General features: G+C 50.2%; 1 protein-coding gene and 1 pseudogene across 1 annotated transcript; one reads left to right on the forward strand and one right to left on the reverse strand.

Moving 5' to 3' along the window:
- Positions 1–8339: 8339 nt before the first annotated feature.
- LOC119142080 lies at positions 8340–9634 on the reverse strand (annotated as a pseudogene).
- Positions 9635–18381: 8747 nt separating this feature from the next.
- On the forward strand, positions 18382–19327 carry LOC119142081 (olfactory receptor 14C36-like). Its single transcript, XM_037374792.1, is given in 2 exon segments — positions 18382–19133; positions 19135–19327. Coding segments are annotated over 2 exon segments (933 nt in total). The 5' UTR covers positions 18382–18393.
- Positions 19328–22185: the final 2858 nt, after the last annotated feature.

Here is a 22185-nt window from a genome sequence, read left to right on the forward strand (position 1 = left end):
CAGAGCTGTGTACGGCTGGTCATTCAGGAAAGCATTTTCCAAGCAGAACTGTCCATACCGAGGAGCAGGAAATCAAGCAGACATGCCAAGAGAGATCCTTGGCTAAAGAAGGAATTCCTCAAGAATCTCCAGAGAGAAAAGGAAGCATCCTGGAGGTGGATGCAAGGGCTCAAAGAGGAATTTAGAAATAGGGATGTCTTCAGGGAAGCCAAAGCCTGCTTCGTATGGGGTCTTGCAAGATGTTCAAGGGCATCAAGAGGATCTGTCACTACTTGCAGAACAGTTTAAGAAATAAACTACGCCCCTGTGTGGCCACTGCTGAGCTTAGTAAGAGCAGGTCTAGATAAATCTGAACATCCTCCAGGTCCTCTTTGCCTTAGTCTTCCCCAGCATCGTGTCCCAAAGCTTTGTGCCTGAAGGCAGGACTCTGGAGGGAACCAGCCAAGTGTGGATGGGGATCGTGTCAGGAGTCATTTGACCAAATTCAATGCTTCCCACTCCAGGGAGGTGGAGGGGCGGCATCCCAGGGAGCTGTGTGAGCAGGCCGATGTCCCAGTGAGGCCATTCTCCATCCCCACTGGAAGGTCCTAGAGACTGGAGGAACTTCCTCTTGACTGGAAGCACCCATGAATCTCGTGATACCCAAGAAGGACAAATTGAAAGTCCTGCCCCTAAAGTGGACCGAGGCCCTGCGATGACACAGGGCAGGGACTGCCTGGCTGGGCCCTTGGTTTGCATTAGGCAAACGAGGAGCCACCAGGAAAGGTGACCAACAGCCTCCTGGGCTGTATGACCAGGAGCACAGCCACGGCAAGTCATTCCCCCCCTCTGCTTCCCACTTGTTTCACCACATCTAGAGTACTTGTCTAGCTTTGGTGCTCCGCAATAGCAGAGAGACACTGGCACGCTGGAGCCATTTCAGTAAAGAATCACAGAGATGGTCAAGGCTGGAGCACGGGCCCTGGTAGATCAGGCTGAGGGAGCTGGGCTGGTCCACCCTGGAGAATGGAGGGCTTTTGTGGGAGGATGTAAGAGCCTTGCGTTGCCTATGGCAAGGTTTCCAAGTACTCACTGTGGTACAAGGCAGGAGCACAGGAAGCAATGAACTGAAGCAAGAGCGCTGTCCTCCTTCTTCACCTTCAGCCTTCAGAGGTAGTGAGAAGAAAAGAAAAAACACCACAAAATGCAACTTAGAAGGTTCAGATTGGGTATGAGGAAAAAGCTGTGTCTGTCTGAGGGTTGCCCTCTGATGCCAGAGGTCACCCAGAGGGAGCCTGGGTCAGCCCATGGCTTTGTGCTTCAAGGAACAAGCAGGGATGAGGGGAGAGACATCAGTGATGGCACAGAAATGCGGGTGTGAGGGCTGGGTGGGAAAGCAAGGAAGAGTCCAACCCCCAGAGTGGAAAGAGGTGCCAGCATGGACAGAACCTTTTTCTTCTCCTATTGTACTGTCTTTGTCCTGCCCTGTGAGTTTTCCTCTGATCCTATGGCCAGAGAGCAGCTCTGCAGAGAAGGACCTTTGGGTGCCAGAGGACAAGCAGCTGAGCAGGAGCCATCGATGCACCCTCATGGCAAAGGCCAACGGCCCCCTGGGCTGCATTAGGAAAAGCATCGCTGGCCGATGGGGCAGGTGACCCTTCCCCTCCTCTCAGCACTGCTGAGGCCACATCTGGAGGGCCGTGTCCAGGGCTGGGCTTCCCAGAGCAAGGGAGTTGTTGACCTACTAAAGCAAGTTCTACAAAGGGCCACCAAGCTGGTGAAGTGACTGGGGCATCTGTCAAAGGAAGAAGGCGTGAGAGACATAGACAGTTCCATTTGCAGAAGAAAAGCCTTGTGAGGGTCACATTAATGTAGATAAAACTCCATCTGAACCCAAGGAAATGATTTTGGACTCTGAGGGTGATCAATCACTGGAAATGATTGCCAGGAGCAGCTGTGGAATGTCCATCCCCGGAGATATTCCAAATGCACCTAGACAAGGTCTTGAACAACCTGCTCAAGCTGAGCTTGCCTCATCTGAGGATTGCACTGGATGATCTCCAGAGGTCTCTTCCAAACTCGATTCTCTGTCATTCTGGTATCATCAAAGAGTAAAGTAAAGACAGAAAGAAATGTAACACATATACCTTTGACCACAAAGATGGTGGGGTCCATAGAGAGAAACCAAGCTGGAGCAGAGGAAATGTTTGAGGAGCAAGGAGCAACAGAGATGTTCTGTGCCATCACCCCCTCTTCACTATCGCCCCTATGTAGGAGGGGGCCTGGAAATCAGGTCCATAAGTAACAATCAGTTAGCTGAAAGGAACGTGCTCCAGCTTGTAGGCCACAAACCCTGGGAGGATAAGGAGGGTGAATAGATAACAACCAACAGGATGAGTCTGGCCGAGAAAAGGTAAGGAGATGAAGAACAGATGGTGCCAAGGAGAAGTAACACTTTGTTGTTAATTGATGAGTGTAAAAACTTACTTAAAGTGTCCTTTGTTTGTAGTTAACCAAACAGGGATTGCCTGGTATGTAATGTTTAGTTTTAAGAACCAATCTGTTTAAAACGCGCAGCCTCTGATAACATATATAAACTCGTGCTTCTGCACAATAAGTCGGCATTTGCTAGCATCAAACAGCATCCCGTCTATCCATTGCAGCAACCCGGTGACCCCGACGTGATGGGTTTATGAACCGCCAGGCTGAGCGGCAGGCTGCAAGTCCCACAGAACGTTGAATGAGCTGCTGAAAGGTAGCAGGAACCGGCAAATGAAGTCCCTCTGGAAGTGAGAGATGAGCTGTGGGAAACATGGGAATCAAGTGTCTTCCCCTGTGAGGGATGTATATGGACTCATAAAGGGTCTTCTAGTCAGATCCGGGAGCCCATGCCTCAGTCTCCCCAAATGGTGACCCCTATGGTGGTGTTCCCAAGCCTTGGAAGAATAAGGACGGAACTGGTCGATAAAAAAGCCAGCTCGTGGAAGAGGGCTGCGTTCCGGAGGAGACGGCTTGGCTGAACGATCGTCTTGCTGTCTGGACCAGGCAGACAACCTAAACCCCGAGGATAACACCTGTATGCATCGAGACAGGTGAGCAGCCAAAAAACTTTAGAGACTTTAAAAGAAATGAAAGTGTTCAGCAGACAATTGTATGATGCTGCCGCAGAGGGGAACTCCGTGTCGGGAATGCATTTAGCACCTTGGTGGCAAATTCTGACTACTCTTTGCCAAGTGTGGACTAATTCTACTAACGGTGCTAAACCAGAGGAAGCTGTAAATTCCACTGACAGCGAGACTCTTCTCAACACACCGTCAGCGATGGCGATTCTGTCCACACCTTCTCTGCCCCAAAAGCTTCCTCCTGTCACTGACTGCAGCGACCCTCACAACACAGGACCAAGCACGGGAACAGGACAACTCGAACAATGATGCCATTGACACTGATAAACCTTTTGATCCAGGTCCTATAGATCTGGAAAAGGAATTAGACCTTCCCCCCCACCCCCAACCGCCTCTCCCGATTTATTGACTGTACTTTCGGGGAGGGTGAAAGGGGGTCTGAGGGATTGGTGGCAGGAATGCAAGTGGGAAGTGCTTAAGCGAGGGGTTTTGGAAGTCACTATGGCATGTTCAGTATTTTGTCAGACAAATCAACCTGCAGAGTGGCAGCCTGTGCAATACGAGGCTGTTAAAGAGTTAAAGCAGTGCGGGAAGGGAGGATTCATAATACATTTGCTATGTCCCTTCTTGAAGTGATGGCAGAGCCTTATACACTCACACTGCATGATTGGAAGTTACTGCTTTGTATGGTACTAACTGATACAGTATATGATGTGGTTATCTGATTTTTGTGAGCTATGTGTAGTGGCCTTGACTGAAAACCTTAATTGGGGAATTGCTGTTAACTGTGAGCAGTTGGCTGGAGAAAGTAGTTGTGCCGATTCTGTGACCCAGGCAAGGTATCCCAGGGACAACTGTTTGCAGATGAAGGAATGGCTATTAAGGCAGTCAGGGTGCGGGAGTCTGGGCGAGCCTCTAGCGAGTCATTCGCCACAGTCTTGCAGGGTCCTAAAGAGTCATGTACTAACTTTATTGATCGGCTTCAGAATATTTTGCAACAAGTCGAGCATGAGGAAGCTCAAGGGTTGCTTTTTTAAACAACCAGCTATGATAATGCCAATGAAAATTGTAAATGGCAACTTTCACAATCACAACGCCAACATGTGTCAGAATGATTATAACGCAGAACTCACAGCTGACTGTAACTCTCAGGTTGTGCTCTGCAATGCAGCATAACACATTTTTTTGCTTCTCTAATCTCTTCTGTAGAATAGTACACACTCTTAACTTGCTTAGTAAATTAGGCTGCTAGCTTGCTAAAAAAAGTAATACCACAAATACTATTTTTTTTTTCTTTTTTTTTTTTTTTTTGGCTTCTTAACAGATGTTGATTCTCTCCATCATATCTTGCTACAGAACCGAGTTGCTATTAACTTTTAGTATTAAAACAGGGACACGAGTGTGAAGACTTTGATAGGATGTGCTATGTGAATCTGAGTGACCACTCTGAATCAATCCACTAAAGCATACAATACTTAAAAGCCTTAAACAAAAATCTGCAGCAGAGCCAGGGGCGGGATGCCGTTGGTCTCTTCTCGTGGCTGGGAAACTTTGGGCCATGACTCAAAAGTATTACAGGATTTATTATCATTATCTTTAACCACCTTATTGATGTTTGCCTTATGTCTCCCATGCCTTTTTTTCCTGTATTCAGTGTTTAGTTGATTGTAACATAAATCAGGTCATGGTCACCCAGCTACACACAACCTTTGCCTTGTCGCAATTAACAAGCAAAAAAGAGGAGGATAGAGAATGTCTGGAGAGAGATATAGGAGAGGAAAATGAGAATGTTTGACCTAACAAGAGATGAGAGAACAGCTGGGTATTGTGAAGGAGAGTAGGAAAGATAAACATGGTTATCTAGTGATAAATAGGTGTCTGCATGCGTGTAGTGATATACAGCTATGTAACTGCTGAATGATTTCTGCCCTGAGCCTGGTGGTGCATGCAGCTGCGGTTTGTGTCCAGGCTCAGAGATGTAAATAAGGGCTTCTCTGTTATGGGAAAGTCTCTCTGGTTACATAAAAAAAAGAGGGAATGAAGGGAATGACCCCAGAGGCACGTTCAGAGAAAGCATGCTATGTTTTGAACTTTTTGACTGAACCAGTCCTTCTTTGGTGTGCCCTTCCTTGAAACTGACTTGCGGACATTGTTGCAAAAAAGTGAATGTATGTGGGGAATGAAGAATCTTACTGAAAGCCTTGATATTTGGGACAATTGATTACCTCTGTGTAATGTTAATCCAAAAGAAGTTGATATTGTTTGCACTTGGAATGTCGATAGTTGTCTTTCTGTAGATGCTAATGTAGTAGGAGGCTATGATGGGAATGTATTGCAGCGGTTCTTCTCTTATCCAGAGTAACAGCAGGGAAAGCATCAAAGAGTTAAATCACCTTGTTTGGTAGGCAGTTAAGAATCTGAGTCACATTTGCCACTATGACATACAAAACAGAGCAACTATTGGCTTTTGTTGTTGGCTCAAGGACATGGCTGTGAGGATTTTGATGGTACATGCTGTGTGGATTTTAGGCGCCCCACTGCAGCAACATGTTATCAAAATCTGAGAAAATGTCAGCCTTTTTGGCATCCATTCACTCAGTTGGCAGTATTGTTTGTTTGCTATTGCCTTGGTTGCTGTCATGTTTGCAAGGGCCCCGCAGAACACGGCAAACCTGGTACTAGCTGTTCAAAAACAAAAAGGGGGAATTGTAGAATTGTACAGAACAGAGACAGTGGGTTGTTTTGACATAGATAAAGTGCAGCTTTGGCCTTGCTTTGACAATGTGCAGCTGAAATCCTGCAGCAAAGAGTTAAATAACTTTGAGGGAGTATGAGAAGAAACTAGGATGAGACAGAACAAAGGAGGAATGTGATGTCACCTGTAGAAGATAAGGAATCAGCACGAACAGTAGAGAGTAGCCTGTAGTGAACATCGTTAAGGAATGTGTTGTATGAATTTGTCTGATCACTCAAAAAGCATAGCTCAGAAATTAGCAGCACTGCGCAAGAATATGAAGCATGTTACTGAAGGACATGATCCTTTTTCTGACTGGCTTTCAAGCCTTGGGTTAGGGGGCTGGTTACAAACCATAATCAAAGGAGCATTGATGGTATTGACAGTATTGTTGGTTGTAGTATTATGTGTTCCTTGTTTGTTTCAACGCTTACAAGGAGTGATGAGTAACTTGATCGAATGCATGTTTAAAACAAACGGGATTTGGATTGCTCAAAAACAAGAAGGGGGAGATGTAGGAGGGGGCCTGGAAATCAGGACCATAAGTAACAATCAGTTAGCTGAAAGGAACGTGCTCCAGCTTGTAGGCCACAAACCCTGGGAGGATAAGGAGGGTGAATAGATGACAACCAACAAGATGAGTCAGGCCGAGAAAAGGTAAGGAGATGAGGAACAGATGGAGCCAGGGAGAAGTAACACTTTGTTGTTAATTGATGAGTGTAAAAACTTACTTAAAGTGTCCTTTGTTTGTAGTTAACCAAACAGGGATTGCCTGGTATGTAATGCTTAGCTTAAGGAACCAATCTGTTTAAAGCACGCGGCCTCTGGTAACATATATAAACTCATGATTGTATACAATAAATCAACATTTGCTTGCATCAAGCAGTGTCCTGTCTCTCCATCGCAGCACCCTTGCACCTCTCAGGGTGTTGGTGTGTAGATGAATTGGGAACAATGGAGTAATTTGGCCCTTGGAGAAACTGTCAGGGGAATGGTCTTTATGTTTCAGTCCTGGTTTCTCAAAATCCATGTATTTTTTAATTGGCAATAAATTAAATTGAATTTTAATATGACACATTTTGGCCATGACCCATGAACATTGCTGGTATAATTTCTGCTTTTTTCCTGTTGAGTCAGGGGAGCGGATGAGCAGCTGTGGGGCTGGCTGGGTGCTGGCCATGGTTAACCCTCCACAGGACCACATCAGGACTGCTGAGCCCACAGTGGGGCTCCCCCGCACAAGAAAGACCCTGCCAGAATGGAGCAAGTCCTGCAGAAGCCAGAAGGATGGTTGGGACCTGGATCATGTTATGGACAAGGAGAGGCTGAGAAACTGGGGTTTATTTGAGATAACATCTAGAGTGAAAGACTGGACCCAGGCCAGTTGGTGGGATTACTACAGTCAGTGGTTTACTTCACTATTTGTCAAAGCAAAGCCGTGAGGACATGATCTGGCTGGAGGTGTCTGACCACAGCCTTGGCTGAGTGGCCAACTGTGGCAAGAGCTATGGGACTTGTGTGTAACCAGTGACAGTAGGAAAGTGGCTCCATTTACATTTAGAGTTGCAATGGAGTTGGGTATCACTGAGCCACTAAGGATGACAGAGCTGACCATGCAGCAAATGTTCCTCGTAGCGACTGGGGTGTACAACAAGCAAAGGAAACGACTGATGCTTAGGACATCTTGGGGCACCTGGGGCAGCTTCCCCTGGGTATCCAGGGAACATGGCACTGAGCAGAGCCCTGTGTCCTGTGGATAACTGGCTAGCTGAAAAGGGTCACACAGACATAGTCCAGCTGGCTGGACAAAAATGCACATCGCTCTCAGCTTATCTGAAGTAAAGCAAAATACACTGTCTTTGGCTGTCCTTGTTACACAATAACAGGAAGATTTCGGTGGGAAAAGAATGTTGCAGGTGGGAACAGATAACTACAGAAGAGAAACTAGGGGCGGACTTGGTATTTAGGCAACTAACCAATAATGAGCTTAACTTTTGTAATATGTATGAGCTAATTATAAGAAGGCATAAAAGGTGACTGTAAGAGACAATAAACGAAGTCTGCTGATCACTCATATTGAGTGACTGTGTCTTCCCTCCGTTGTGACAGTGTCCCACCCGATCACTGCCTTGCTTCCTTCACCGTGACCCAAGGATTTGCACCAGGACACCCTGCCGCGTGCCCCCACCCTGTTATTTGCCCCAACTTTGCACACTCACACAGCTGAGCTCTACACTGGTGCTTTACTCTCCTGGGAAGTTGATAGATGTCTCCACTACACAAGCCCCTTAAATTACAGAGATGTGACACAGGAGTCCAGCTGCACCATCCTGGATGCAAACGTACAAAAGCCAGGCTGGTCAGGCAGGCTGGGTTCATGCTATTGAGAAAGTGGAGTGCATGCAAACATTCTAGGAGAAACACAATTGTGACATTAAAAGCGCTAAATGCACAGGATGTTCCAGAGATGACCAGGAAATGCCTTGTGAGGAGATTCAGGCAGTTCAGTGCTGCTGAGAGACACCTGACTGCATCAGCTTCTTCAGTGCGTCCTTCAGCTCCTGGTTCCTCATGCTGTAGATGAGGGGGTTCACTGCTGGAGGCACCACTGAGTACAGAACTGACGCCACCAGGTCCAGGGATGGGGAGGAGATGGAGGGGGGCTTCAGGTGGGCAAACATGGCAGTGCTGAGAAAGAGGGAGACCACGGCCAGGTGAGGGAGGCACGTGGAAAAGGCTTTGTGCCGTCCCTGCTCAGAGGGGATCCTCAGCACAGCCCTGAAGATCTGAACGTAGGACAGAACAATGAAAACAAAACATCCAAAGAAAAGCTACACAAGCACCACACAGAAGAAGCCCCACTTCCCTGAGGTAGGTGTGTGAGCAGGAGAGCTTGAGGATCTGTGGGATTTCACAGAAGACCTGTCCCAGGGCATTGCCTTGGCAGAGCGGCAGTGACAGTGTATTGGCCGTGTGCAGCGCAGCATAGAGAAACCCACTGGCCCAGGCAGCTGCTGCCATGTGGACACAAGCTCTGCTGCCCAGCAGGGTCCCGTAGTGCAGGGGCTGGCAGATGGCCACGTAGCGGTCATAGGCCATGACGGTGAGGAGAGAACACTCTGCTGAAAGGAAAAAGACAATCAGGAAGAGCTGTGCAGCACATCCTGAGTAGGAGATGTCCCTGGTGTCCCAGAGGGAGTTGGCCATGGCTTTGGGGAGAGTGGTGGAGATGGAGCCCAGGTCGAGGAGGGAGAGGTTGAGGAGGAAGAAGTACATGGGGGTGTGCAGGTGGTGGTCACATACTACAGCAGTGATGATGAGTCCGTTGGCCATGAGGGCAGCCAGGTAGATGCCCAGGGAGAGCCAGAAGTGCAAGAGCTGCAGCTCCCGCGTGTCTGCCAATGCCAGGAGGAGGAACTGGGTGATGGAGCTGCTGTTGGACATGTGCTGCCTCTGGGCATATGGTCCTGTCACAGGAGAAAAAGACAGTGATAATTTAGGGGAGACTTCTGCAAGCAAAATCAAAGCCATTTCCCACAGACCATCCCCCCGTCACACACAGACATCCCTCTCTTTTCTCGGAGACCTTCCTGCAGCTGTGTGGCTGCAGCCCTGCTTGGTGCTGGCCGTGTGGGTGATGAAGAGCAGGGCATCTGCCCACGGGCTCTTGACCAGCCAGCCCCACTCTGCAGCAGTGGGTGGGGGCAGGGACCAGTCCTGGTGTTTAACTTTGTCCTCTGAAACCAGTGCCAACGCAGAAGGGCTGGTCAGCGTCTGCAGCGCCAGTGCTAAGGAACGGGAAGGGTGAAGGCATTGTAAGAGAGCTTTAGTTTTTTTCACAGCTCCCCCCCATCTCTCCTGTTGAGTATTTTCAGATGTCAGAAAAGCAGAGCATTTTTGCTGCCCTCCGGTGGAACAGAGTGAGGTCTGTGAGGCAAGAGGATTGCCTGTGGGTGAGTGCCCAGTGAGGGGAGGTGGTCTGTCCTTCTGGTTCCCAGGCAACCTGGTACCCAGTGTCCCCGAGCCCGGGGGTGCAAAGGCTTTGCTTCAGAGCAGAGACATGGCCTGGGCAAAGGAGAGCTGAGTCTTGAGCCCTCGGACTGTGCAATGAAGTGCTGAAATGGGCTCTGCAGGGCTTACTGAAGCTCTGAAGACATCCTCTCTGTAAAACCTGCTCCTGTCTGTAAAACCAACTCCTGACTGTAAATCCACCAGAAGCAGACACAGATACAGGTTTCTTAAGGAGTATTTAGATCCTTTGCTGCAGTCTTCCTGGTGTCCTCTCTAGTAATGGGTTAACAAAAGTTGATACTCCTGCAGAAAACTTTTTCTAGTAAGGGAATTGCCACTGCTGGAAATAAGTGTGTCCCCCCAGGAGAGGCAAGGCCCGTGAGGGATTGCCTCATCCTGCTGCCCAGCAGGTTCCCCTGCAGCCCCAGGGACAGCTGGAGGGAGCCCAGAGGGGCAGAGGAGGGAGGCAGGGAGAGCTCAAAAGCAGCCCTTGGTGGGGGGCTGCTGAGAGCTCCCTGCTGGAGAAATCTGCAGAGCCCTGGAGCCGGTAAGTGTGTGGCTGCAGGGCAATGCCTCTGCAGTTCCTAGCCGGGTCTGCAGCAGCTGGGGCCCCCCCAGCCTGTGGGACCGTGTGGGAGCCTTTTGCTGTGGAGGAGGCCAGTGTGCTGCAGAGCAGGGCTTCCCTGCTGCAGCGTGGGAGGGCCAGGGCATGTGGGCTGCCTTGTGCCAGGGCCGGCTGCAGGGCTGTGAAGGTGGCTGTGCAGGCAGGGGTGCCCAGGGCTGTCCTTGCCAGCAGGGTCCCTGCAGCCCAGGGGGCTGTGTGCTGGGGCAGGGGCTCTGCCGCCTGCCAGGGGCAGCTCTCAGCCTGCCGGGGGCTCCCGTGCGCTCTGGGGGGCGTATGGACTGAGCCCTGATAGGGAAGGATCTCTCTGCTGTTGAGAGTGTGCCGCAAGGGTGAGCGCTGCTTACAACTATAGGTTACCCTCAGAATATGTCTGGATGAGACTTTTTGTATCGAAGGTCAGCGCAGGGATTGCTATGATAAATCCAGGGCTCTCCTCAATCTGTGTTTTCAGTTTTCTGTTGTTGGGGGCAGGAGAGGGAAGGCGGAAATGTTAATGGAGAGCTCGAGTTTGAAGATGTCCCTGAGACTGCCAGCTGTAACTCTGAGTGATGAGGAGGTCTGCCAGGAGCCTCCTGAAGTGCCCTCAGCCACTCCTCCGCCTATGAACAGCAGCAGCAGCACCTTTGCTGGAGCCATCAGGGTCGTTCTGAGCTGCCCTTTTCCCCCTGCGGGCAGGACCCTGTGCCCAGCCAGTGCCCTTCAGAGAGGCACGTTTGTGGGGGGCCAGTGCACAGAGGCAGAGATGTGGTCTGTGAGCACTGACAGGGAAAGACCTGGCACAGGGAGATACCTCCCACAAGGAAAGTCTCCTGACATCCAGGATATTGCAAGGACTGATAGGAAACTTCAGACAGAATTGTTGTTGAAGGGAGAATCAGAAAGCTCTCTCTGACCATGTGCAGTGCAGACCCCTTTCTCTGAGGCATCCCCCTGGCCTGCTCTCCCCCCAGCAAAGCCTCTGCCCTCAGGGCTGGGGGTCCCGAGGCGTGAGCCACCCCCTCTGCAGCCAGAGCTCCAGCAGAGCCGCGGTGCAGGGTTGGTGGAGGTGGTCTTTCCTCTCTACTCAGCCCTGCTACAGTTTGTCTTGTTGACTTGCTCTTGAATTCTACTTTACCAGTGTCACCCATACTTGACAGAAAGGTGCTGTCCACATTTTTCACCATTCCTGCCTTGTCTTTTGTTCAAAACAAGTCCAGCAAAGCATTTGTGCCATGTTGGTCAGGGATCATTGCTGCGATGGAGAGACGGGACGCAGGGTGATACAAGCAAATGCCAATTTATTGTACAGAAGCACGAGTTTATATACACTTTCAGAAGCTGCGCGTTTTAAAAAGATTGGTTCTTGAAGCTGCACGTTTTAAACAGTTGGTTCCTGAAGCTGCGCGTTTTAAACAGATTGGTTCCTGAAGCTAAGCCTTGCATACTAGGCAATCCCCGACTGGTGGTTAACTACCAGCAATTAACAGCAAGGTGTTACCCTTCCTTCACGGCATCCGTCCCCCACTCCCCTGTGCTCTCTCAGCATGGCTCATCATGTTAGTTTTTGTGTCTATTCACACTCCTTGTCTTCCCAGGGTTAGTGACCTACAAGCTCGAGCACATTCCCTTCAGCTAACTGATTGCCACGCATGGTCCTGATTTCCAGCCCGCTCCTGCAGATCATCTTCCAGTTTCCCTTCAACCAAGGCCTTCAAGTAAAGTTCCCTTTCTCTAGCGGTCTAAAGGAGATGTCGTTCTCCTTCTAACCTTCATCAGGAGGTTGAGAGAATCTGAGCAGAAGCCCTTTGCACATGGAGGAGTTAGTGATGAGTGTCACAGAAAACCTGAGCAGGCCTGTGCTGTGCTCCATGTACCTCTTGGCCTTCAGGCTGAGCTGTGCTGAGTGTGTCCCTGGGTTGCAGAACAAGCCATATTGGAAGAAGAAATCTGCAGGAAGCTGCTGGTGAATGGCCAACCGCACGCCCTTACCTTTGTCTGAGGCTGCAGTTACCAACTCCCAAGTGAACATCTCCTCTTAGAACACGAGAAGTGATGACTAGAATGGGTTTCCCTGGCAGAAAACACTTCAAGAGCTGACAGGAGCAGTGTGGGATAACCCTTCTGCAGGCAGGATCTGCACAACTTGCTGCACCGCTCTCCCAACGCTGGAAACTCCGTGTTCCCGGCCTCGGAAGGGACGGCATACAGCTGACACGATTGTCTCTGTGTGTAGAGAGTTGGCTCTAGCCAAGGCCAATTGAAATGACACTTTGTCTCAGAGTCCAAGTGCCTTTCTTACTGCAGCCATAACCAGCTGGGCTGCTGATGGCCAATCCCCCAAGGAAACTGGAGACTCCAGGGACCTCAAACTCGCCTTCATGGCCACGTGCCTCCTATGAGCTTCTCAGATGTAATGGGTGTCATAATGATAGCCCAGATCATCAGCCTGCTTGTGGCCTCGGTTACTCCTTGGTCAGCGGTTCCTGAATTGGAGAAGGCAGTGATAAAGAGATGCACAGCAATGGAAGAGATGGCCAAGGACCCTGCAGGTGCCATGAAGGCTTTGCAGGAAGAAGTGTGAGAAATAGCCCCTATAGCTGTGCAAAATGGAATGGCGTTAGATATGAAGGTGGCGTCTGAAGGCACAGTCTGTGCTGTTCTTAATACCAGTTGTTGCATATACGTAGATCAAAGTGGGAGAAATTCTACAGATATATGTGTAAAAAAAATTTGGACACATCCTATTATTTGTCGTGAGTTCCAGAAAGTTTGCACCTTCTATGAAATTGAAGACATTTGGAATAGCCTGACGTCTTGGTTTCCTGATTTACAGCTATGGATTAAGAAGTTCATCTCCAGATACCTTTCTCCTCTTTCTCTTTGATCGCTCCAATCCATTTTACCTATGTAGCTTGTGCTTTAAGGTTCAGAGAGGAAAATTTGGACTGTCTTTCAGTAGTGTCTCTAATATTCCCTATGGGCAACTCTTCAGTAGTGGCAATAGACCTCATGGGGATTTGCTTGAACTAACAATTATACAGCTGAGAAATGTATTTTTTATTTATTAATTTCTATCCCACTCCCCCCCCCACACACACACACGATAATTAATCCCTCTTTTATTCCTGCTTACACCCTGTTCTCTAAGGAAAAGCAGGCAATAATTACTAGCCAAGAATTTGCTATATTCAGCTGCAGAGTTGGTTGAAGATCTGATGTAAAGTGATGTAAGTCTCATGGGGCTGAAGACAAAAATATTGAGGCTGGAGAGCTGGGGAGCAAGGCTGTCCACGCAGTGATTAGCTCCAGGGACTGCTTTTCCTACTTGTCCGCACCTCCTCAGGAGACACTGTGCATCAATAGTAATTGGAAAAGCCTTCTATCCTTTCCCCAAAGTGCTCATTACCTGCCTTTCTCTTTCACTGTACAGCTGAAACTTATCTCATTAAGTGTAGGAGCCAAACTTGAAGACCAGATGTCCCTGATGGAAGAGACAGGGCTCGTCAGGGCGTTCTCCCTCGTCATGAGCCCAGGGTGTCTGTGGTGCTCTGGACTTCAGGTGTTCAGAGGAGCCTGAAGAAACCTCTCAAGATCACCAAGTCCGGAGCAAAGCCCACAGTCCCTGGAAGCGTTAATGGGCCCCACTGAGGGCCATGGCTGAGAAAGCCTCCCCATGGCCTTGTTAGAGCCCGTCCTTGGGGGCTGTGAGTGCAGGAAGGCAAAGGCGCTGTGCAGGCAGCTCTGCTGCTGAGCAAAGCCTTGGCTTGCTTGATGAAGCAGAAAGGCCAAGCCGTGACCTGCAGCCTGTGGGGAGGTTGGTGCTGTCCCTCACAGAGGGCTCAGGGCTCTTCCTGGGGACCATGGAAGGTGGGCATCCAATGCCCAGTGAAGGACAGCAATGGCACAGCAACTTCCAGCTTCCCCATGGGGCTGCAAGGAGGCAACGATGCCCCCGTGCCGTGAGGACATCATGTCTTGACATGACCCTCAGAGGCAGAGACAGCTGCCACAGCCAAGGGGACACAGACCTGGGTTCTACTGGTGCCTTCCAGCCTTGACAGTGCCCTCTGCCCTCTCCACCACAGGCTGTCCTACATGGTTGGAGCCCTGCCCCTGTTGCCCTGCAGGCTGTAGGCACCATCTCGCTGCCCTGCCTTGCTCTCACCCCAACATTGCCATACCTTCGCTGAGGTACCTCCACTCTCACCGGCTGTTCCTTGAAACACAAAGCCATGGGCTGATCCAGGCTCCCTCTGGCTGAGCTCTGGCACCGCAGCAGGACCCTTGCAGTGACAGTTCTTCCTCCCAATAGCCACTCTCCATTTGCAACATTACACTTTGTGAAATCTTTTCCCCTCTCCTCTATTTTCCCACTACCCAGGAAAGCTTTACCACCTCAGGAACTGCCTTCCAAGCAGGGAACATAACTCAATAGCTATTTTTGGTGGTCTTTCCCCTCAAAAAAGTGAAGTCACCTCCACATGGTCTTCTAAACCACATGGCTGCTGCTGGCCTTTTAGCTTCTCCCAGAGACGTGACCAAGCCACATGCCTGCTGCTGTCCTCTCATGTCCACAGGCAAAATGGACATGACAGCCTGTACCCCAGCCCTTCTCCTGGATGGGTCCTATGCGGTACCTTGGCAGAGGGACTGTCCCAGCCATGTTCCTGTTGCCGGCCTGTCACCTCCAGAGACAGAACTGACCTCACAGGCCCCTTCACAGCCAGGCATGTCCTCCTGCATGAGGAGTTCCTGAGAATCAGCTGTCCTCCTCATAACACACCCCTCTGTCACCCTCATTCTAACCCATGACCTGGCCACAGAAAAGCAGCCTTGTTTCTTTCAGATTTTTCAAATGCATTTCCCACAAGCCATTTGAGTGGAGAAACATTCTTCACATGAACTTCCGTAGTTGTGTTGACATACACATGATATATGATCTTTCATATATATGGCTTTTTTTTCCAGGTTGGACTGACCGCTGGAGATCATCGAATCCAGCCCTCCAACTGAGGCAGGGTCAGCTAGAGCAACTTGCTCAGTAACTGGTCTAGCTAGGCTTGCAATATCATAGAAGCATAGGAACAGAGAATCATTTAGGTTGAAAAAGACCTTAATGATAATCAAATCCAACCGTTACCACAGGACGGCCAATCCCATCACTAAATCATGTCCCGAAGCACTGCATCTATGTACTTTTGAAACACCTCCAGGGCTGGTGATTCCACCAGCTCCCTGGACAGCCTGTTCCAATGCCTGACCATCCTTGCAGTGAAGATGTTTTTCCTCATATCCAATCTAAAGCTCTCTTGGTGTAAATTGAGGCATATTCCTCTTGTTCTGTCACTTCTTACCTGGGAGAAGAGACCTACCCCACCTTTCAGGTCTACAACCCAACCTTTCAAGTCTACAACATCCTTTCAGGCAGAAAGATCCCCCCTGTGGTTCCTCTTCTCCACACTGTACAACCTAAGTCCCCTCAGGTGCTCTTCAACAGTGCAGGGCTCCAGACCCTTCACCACCTTTGTTGCCCTTCTCTGGACATACTAAACCACCTCAACATTACTGTTGAAGTGAGGGGCCCAAAATGGAAACACAGTGTTCAAGGTGTGGCTTCAGCAGTGCCGAGTACAGGGGGTCCATCACTGCCCTGGTCCTGCTGGCCACACTGTTTCTGATAGCAGACACGATGATATGGGCCTTCTTGGCCACCCGGGCACACTGCTGGCTCATGCTCAACCATCTGCCAACCTGCACCCTCAGGGTACTTCCCCACCAGGCTGCCTTCCAGCCACTCTGGCCCAAGCCTGTAGCGTTGTGGGGGGCTGTTGTGACCCACGTACAGAACTGGCACTTCTCCTGGTTGAACTTCATACAACTGGACTCATCCAAATGATCCAACCCGTGCAGATCCCTCTGCAGAGGTTTACTGCCCTCATGGAGATCAACACTGCCACCCAATTTGGTGTTGTATGCAAACTCACTGAGGGTGCACTCAAGCCAGATCATTAATAAAGTTCTGAAGCAGGACTGGCCCCAACACTGAGCCCTGGGGAACACCACTCCTTATGGGCCTGTCGTCACCTGAATTCACTCCATTTACTCCCCCTCTTGGGGCCTTGGCTGTCCAGCCAGCTCAAAACCAGCGTGGAGAACACCCACCGAAGCCATGAGCAGCCAGTTTCTCCAGGAGAATGCAGTGGGAGATGCAGCCAAAAGGCTTTCCTAAGGTCCAGGTAGACAGCATCCACAGCCTTTCCCTCATCCACTAGGCAGGTCATCTTGTCCCAGCAGGAGATCAGATTCCTCACGAAGGACCTGCCTTTCATACATCCATGCTGGCTGGTCCTGACCTCCTGGTTATCCCGAACCTCCCTCCTACCCTTCTTGTAGGTGGGCAGCACGTGACTAACATTCAGCCTTCTTGGACCTCCCCAGTTAGCCAGCACTGTTGAAAGTCATCCCTGTGGTGAGGCAATAGAGAAACAGACCAATGATTTTCAAAGTGTCCCTGCCTCACGGGATGTCCATGGTCAAGGACACAATCAAAAGCACAGAGGGGCTGAGCTGGGCTCTGTGAGCGCTGGCAGGGAAGAGCCCTGGGGCCAGAGAAAGAGCTGCTGGCAGGGACAGCTGCAGGCAGCAGAGCCCTGGGCAGGGAGGGGGGGAGATGCTGAGGGGGACCCTGATGCAGGGCAGATAGGGGCACCTCCTGGCCATGGTCTGCCGTGCAGGTGCCTTCCCTGAGCAACACACCTCTGCTCTCCTCTCCCACCCAGCACAGCCTTTAGACCGTTGGTTCCATGTGTTTCAACAGCTCCTGGTCCAGCAGAGCAGCAGAAGGGATGAAGTGCATCTCTCCTGCTGCCACGGTGCCATTTCTCGCTGAGCACAGCCTGAGGGTGACTGCCCTGCACTGCTGCTGTGTGGGAGGTGGTGTGCCGGGCTGGGGAAGGGGAAGGAGTTCCCGAGTGTCCCTTTGTCTCTCTCCTGGCCTTGCTCAGATGCTATTGGCATTGCAGACAGGCTCTCTGGCAAGAGGGGTTTCAGCTGCCGGCTCAGGCGCAGACCTTGTGGGTCCTCCTGTGCAGACATGTCCTCAGCAAGGAGGTGTCCCAGCTTTCCCCTAACCGATGATGCTGTGGGCAATGCAGTCTGTGAGGCTGGGGAAGGAGCTGAGTCTCCTGCAAGAACTTGCCATGGTCAAGACACTTGACTACCTACTTCGGGTGTCCACCCAAGCTGTATGTGCCTGCCAGGGCACACAGTGAGCCCTGGGTGTCCTTGGATAGCAGTGTGGTGCTGAGCCTTCGGTAAGGGATGAGGCATTCTGTTCTCTGCAGTGGATCCCTCTGCTCTCAGCAGTGCCTGGCTGCTTGTCAGGGTAACATGGCAGTGTGATCACTCTCCATCTAAGAAAGGAGCAATTGCCGGGCAGCTGGGAAGGAGAGGGATGGAGAGAGCAGAGTCCCTGCCTCTGCCCTCAGGCACAGACAGTGCCCTTGCCTCTCAGCACTCACTCTGCTCTCCCTGAGCACAGCACAAAGCCCTCCTGACCTGACTCTGGCCATGGCCGTTGCTCAGCACGGGCAGAGCCGATGCTGACAGGCCCTTCTGCGCTGGGAGCAGTTTGGGCTGAGCCAGTGCAAGGCCAGGACTGGCCCCTGCCCCCACGGTTCCCATGAAGCCCCTGCTGCAGAGCAGGGCTCACTGCTGGGCAGCCAGCGGGCACAGCCCCTGCTCCTCACAGCACACTCGGCCAGCACTCAGCACAGCTCCAGCCACGGCTCGGAAGGGAGCTCTCCTAGGAACGGCAGAGGGGGGGACATGGGGCAGCGGGGGTGCATCTAGGAGAAACGGCTTTCACTTGCCTTAACAGAAGAATTGCCTGACTTGTCACTACTTTTCCTCCTTGAGCAGGTTCCCATGCCCAGAGGCAGCAGATGTCCAACAGCAGCTCCATCTCCCAGTTCCTCCTCCTGGCATTGGCAGACACGCGGGAGCTGCAGCTCTTGCACTTCTGGCTCTCCCTGGGCATCTACCTGGCTGCCCTCATGGCCAATGGCCTCATCATCACCACCATAGTCTGCGACCACCACCTGCACACCCCCATGTACTTCTTCCTCCTCAACCTCTCTCTCATCGACCTGGGCTCCATCTCCACCACTCTCCCCAAAGCCATGGCCAACTCCCTCTGGGACACCAGGGACATCTCCTACTCAGGATGTGCTGCACAGCTCTTCCTGATTGTCTTTTTCCTTTCAGCGGAGTGTTCTCTCCTCACCGTCATGGCCTATGACCGCTACGTGGCCATCTGCCAGCCCCTGCACTACGGGACCCTGCTGGGCAGCAGAGCTTGTGTCCACATGGCAGCAGCTGCCTGGGCCAGTGGGTTTCTCTATGCTGCGCTGCACACGGCCAATACACTGTCACTGCCGCTCTGCCAAGGCAATGCCCTGGGACAGGTCTTCTGTGAAATCCCACAGATCCTCAAGCTCTCCTGCTCACACACCTACCTCAGGGAAGTGGGGCTTATTGTGTCTGGTGCCTCTTTATTCTTTGGCTGTTTTGTTTTCATTGTTCTGTCCTATGTGCAGATCTTCAGGGCTGTGCTGAGGATCCCCTCTGAGCAGGGACGGCACAAAGCCTTTTCCACGTGCCTCCCTCACCTGGCCGTGATCTCCCTTTCTCAGCACTGGCATGTTTGCCCACCTGAAGCCCCCCTCCATCTCCTCCCCATCCCTGGACCTGGTGGTGGCAGTTCTGTACTTGGTGGTGCCTCCAGCAGTGAACCCCCTCATCTACAGCATGAGGAACCAGGAGCTGAAGGACGCACTGAAGAAGCTGATGCAGTCAGGTGTCTCTCAGCAGCACTGAACTGCCTGAATCTCCTCACAAGGCATTTCCTGGTCATCTCTGGAACATCCTGTGCATTTAGCACTTTTAATGTCACAATTGTGTTTCTCCTAGAATGTTTGCATGCACTCCACTTCCTCAAAGGAATGAACCCAGCCTGCCTGACCCAGAGGCTTTTGTACGTTTGCATCCAGGATGGTGCAGCTGGACTCCTGTGTCACATCTCTGTAATTTAAGGGGCTTGTGTAGTGAAGATATCTATCAAGTTCCCCAGAGAGTAAAGCACCAGTGTAGAGCTCAGCTGTGTGAGTGTGCAAAGTTGGGGCAAATAACAGGGTGGGGGCACACGGCAGGGTGTCCTGGTGCAAATCCTTGGGTCACGGTGAAGGAAGCAAGGCAGTAATCGGGTGGGACACAGGGCTCTGCTCAGTGCCATGTTCCCTGGATACCCAGGGGAAGCTGCCCCAGGTGCCCCAAGATGTCCTAAGCATCAGTCGTTTCCTTTGCTTGTTGTACACCCCAGTCGCTACGAGGAACATTTGCTGCATGGTCAGCTCTGTCATCCTTAGTGGCTCAGTGATACCCAACTCCATTGCAACTCTAAATGTAAATGGAGCCACTTTCCTACTGTCACTGGTTACACACAAGTCCCATAGCTCTTGCCACAGTTGGCCACTCAGCCAAGGCTGTGGTCAGACATCTCCAAACAGATCATGTCCTCACGGCTTTGCTTTGACAAATAGTGAAGTAAACCACTGACTGAGATCCCACCAACTGGCCTGGGTCCAGCGCTCCAGTCTTTCACTCTCGATGTTATCTCAAATAAACCCCAGTTTCTCAGCCTCTCCTTGTCCATAACATGATCCAGGTCCCAACCATCCTTCTGGCTTCTGCAGGACTTGCTCCAGTCTGGCAGGGTCTTTCTTGTGCGGGGGAGCCCCACTGTGGGCTCAGCAGTCCTGATGTGGTCCTGTGGAGGGTTAACCATGGCCAGCACCCAGCCAGCCCCACAGCTGCTCATCCGCTCCCCTGACTCAACAGGAAAAAAGCAGAAATTATACCAGCAATGTTCATGGGTCATGGCCAAAATGTGTCGTATTAAAATTCAATTTAATTTATTGCCAATTAAAAAATACATGGACTGTGAGAAACCAGGACTGAAACATAAAGACCATTCCCCTGACAGTTTCTCCAAGGGCCAAATTACTCCATTGTTCCCAATTCATCTACACACCAACACCCTGAGAGGTGCAAGGGTGCTGCGATGGAGAGACAGGACACTGCTTGATGCAAGCAAATGTTGATTTATTGTATACAATCATGAGTTTATATATGTTACCAGAGGCCGCGTGCTTTAAACAGATTGGTTCCTTAAGCTAAGCATTACATACCAGGCAATCCCTGTTTGGTTAACTACAAACAAAGGACACTTTAAGTAAGTTTTTACACTCATCAATTAACAACAAAGTGTTACTTCTCCTTGGCTCCATCTGTTCCTCATCTCCTTACCTTTTCTCGGCCAGACTCATCCTGTTGGTTGTTATCTATTCACCCTCCTTATCCTCCCAGGGTTTGTGGCCTACAAGCTGGAGCACGTTCCTTTCAGCTAACTGATTGTTACTTATGGTCCTGATTTCCAGGCCCCCTCCTACATCTCCCCCTTCTTGTTTTTGAGCAATCCAAATCCCGTTTGTTTTAAACATGCATTCGATCAAGTTACTCATCACTCCTTGTAAGCGTTGAAACAAACAAGGAACACATAATACTAAAACCAACAATACTGTCAATACCATCAATGCTCCTTTGATTATGGTTTGTAACCAGCCCCCTAACCCAAGGCTTGAAAGCCAGTCAGAAAAAGGATCATGTCCTTCAGTAACATGCTTCATATTCTTGCGCAGTGCTGCTAATTTCTGAGCTATGCTTTTTGAGTGATCAGACAAATTCATACAACACATTCCTTAACGATGTTCACTACAGGCTACTCTCTACTGTTCGTGCTGATTCCTTATCTTCTACAGGTGACATCACATTCCTCCTTTGTTCTGTCTCATCCTAGTTTCTTCTCATACTCCCTCAAAGTTATTTAACTCTTTGCTGCAGGATTTCAGCTGCACATTGTCAAAGCAAGGCCAAAGCTGCACTTTATCTATGTCAAAACAAACCACTGTCTCTGTTCTGTACAATTCTACAATTCCCCCTTTTTGTTTTTGAACAGCTAGTACCAGGTTTGCCGTGTTTTGCGGGGCCCTTGCAAACATGACAGCAACCAAGGCAATAGCAAACAAACAATACTGCACACTGAGTGAATGGATGCCAAAAAGGCTGACATTTCCTCAGATTTTGATAACATGTTGCTGCAATGGGGCGCCTAAAATCCATTCAGCACATACCATCAAAATCCTCACAGCCATGTCCTTGAGCCAACAACAAAAGCCAATAGTTGCTCTGTTTTGTATGTCATAGTGGCAAATGTGACTCAGATTCTTAACTGCCTACCAAACAAGGTGATTTAACTCTTTGATGCTTTCCCTGCTGTTACTCTGGATAAGAGAAGAACCGCTGCGACACGTTCCCATCATAGCCTCCTACTACATTAGCATCTACAGAAAGACAACTATCGACATTCCAAGTGCAAACAATATCAACTTCTTTTGGATTAACATTACACAAAGGTAATCAATTGTCCCAAATATCAAGGCTTTCAGTAAGATTCTTCATTCCCCACATACATTCACTTTTTTGCAACAATGTCCGCAAGTCAGTTTCAAGGAAGGGCACACCAAAGAAGGACTGGTTCAGTCAAAAAGTTCAAAACATAGCATGCTTTCTCTGAACGTGCCTCTGGGGTCATTCCCTTCATTCCCTCTTTTTTTTAT

Source organism: Falco rusticolus, unplaced genomic scaffold (genome assembly GCF_015220075.1).
Source record: "Falco rusticolus isolate bFalRus1 unplaced genomic scaffold, bFalRus1.pri scaffold_222_arrow_ctg1, whole genome shotgun sequence".
NCBI lineage: Eukaryota > Metazoa > Chordata > Aves > Falconiformes > Falconidae > Falco > Falco rusticolus.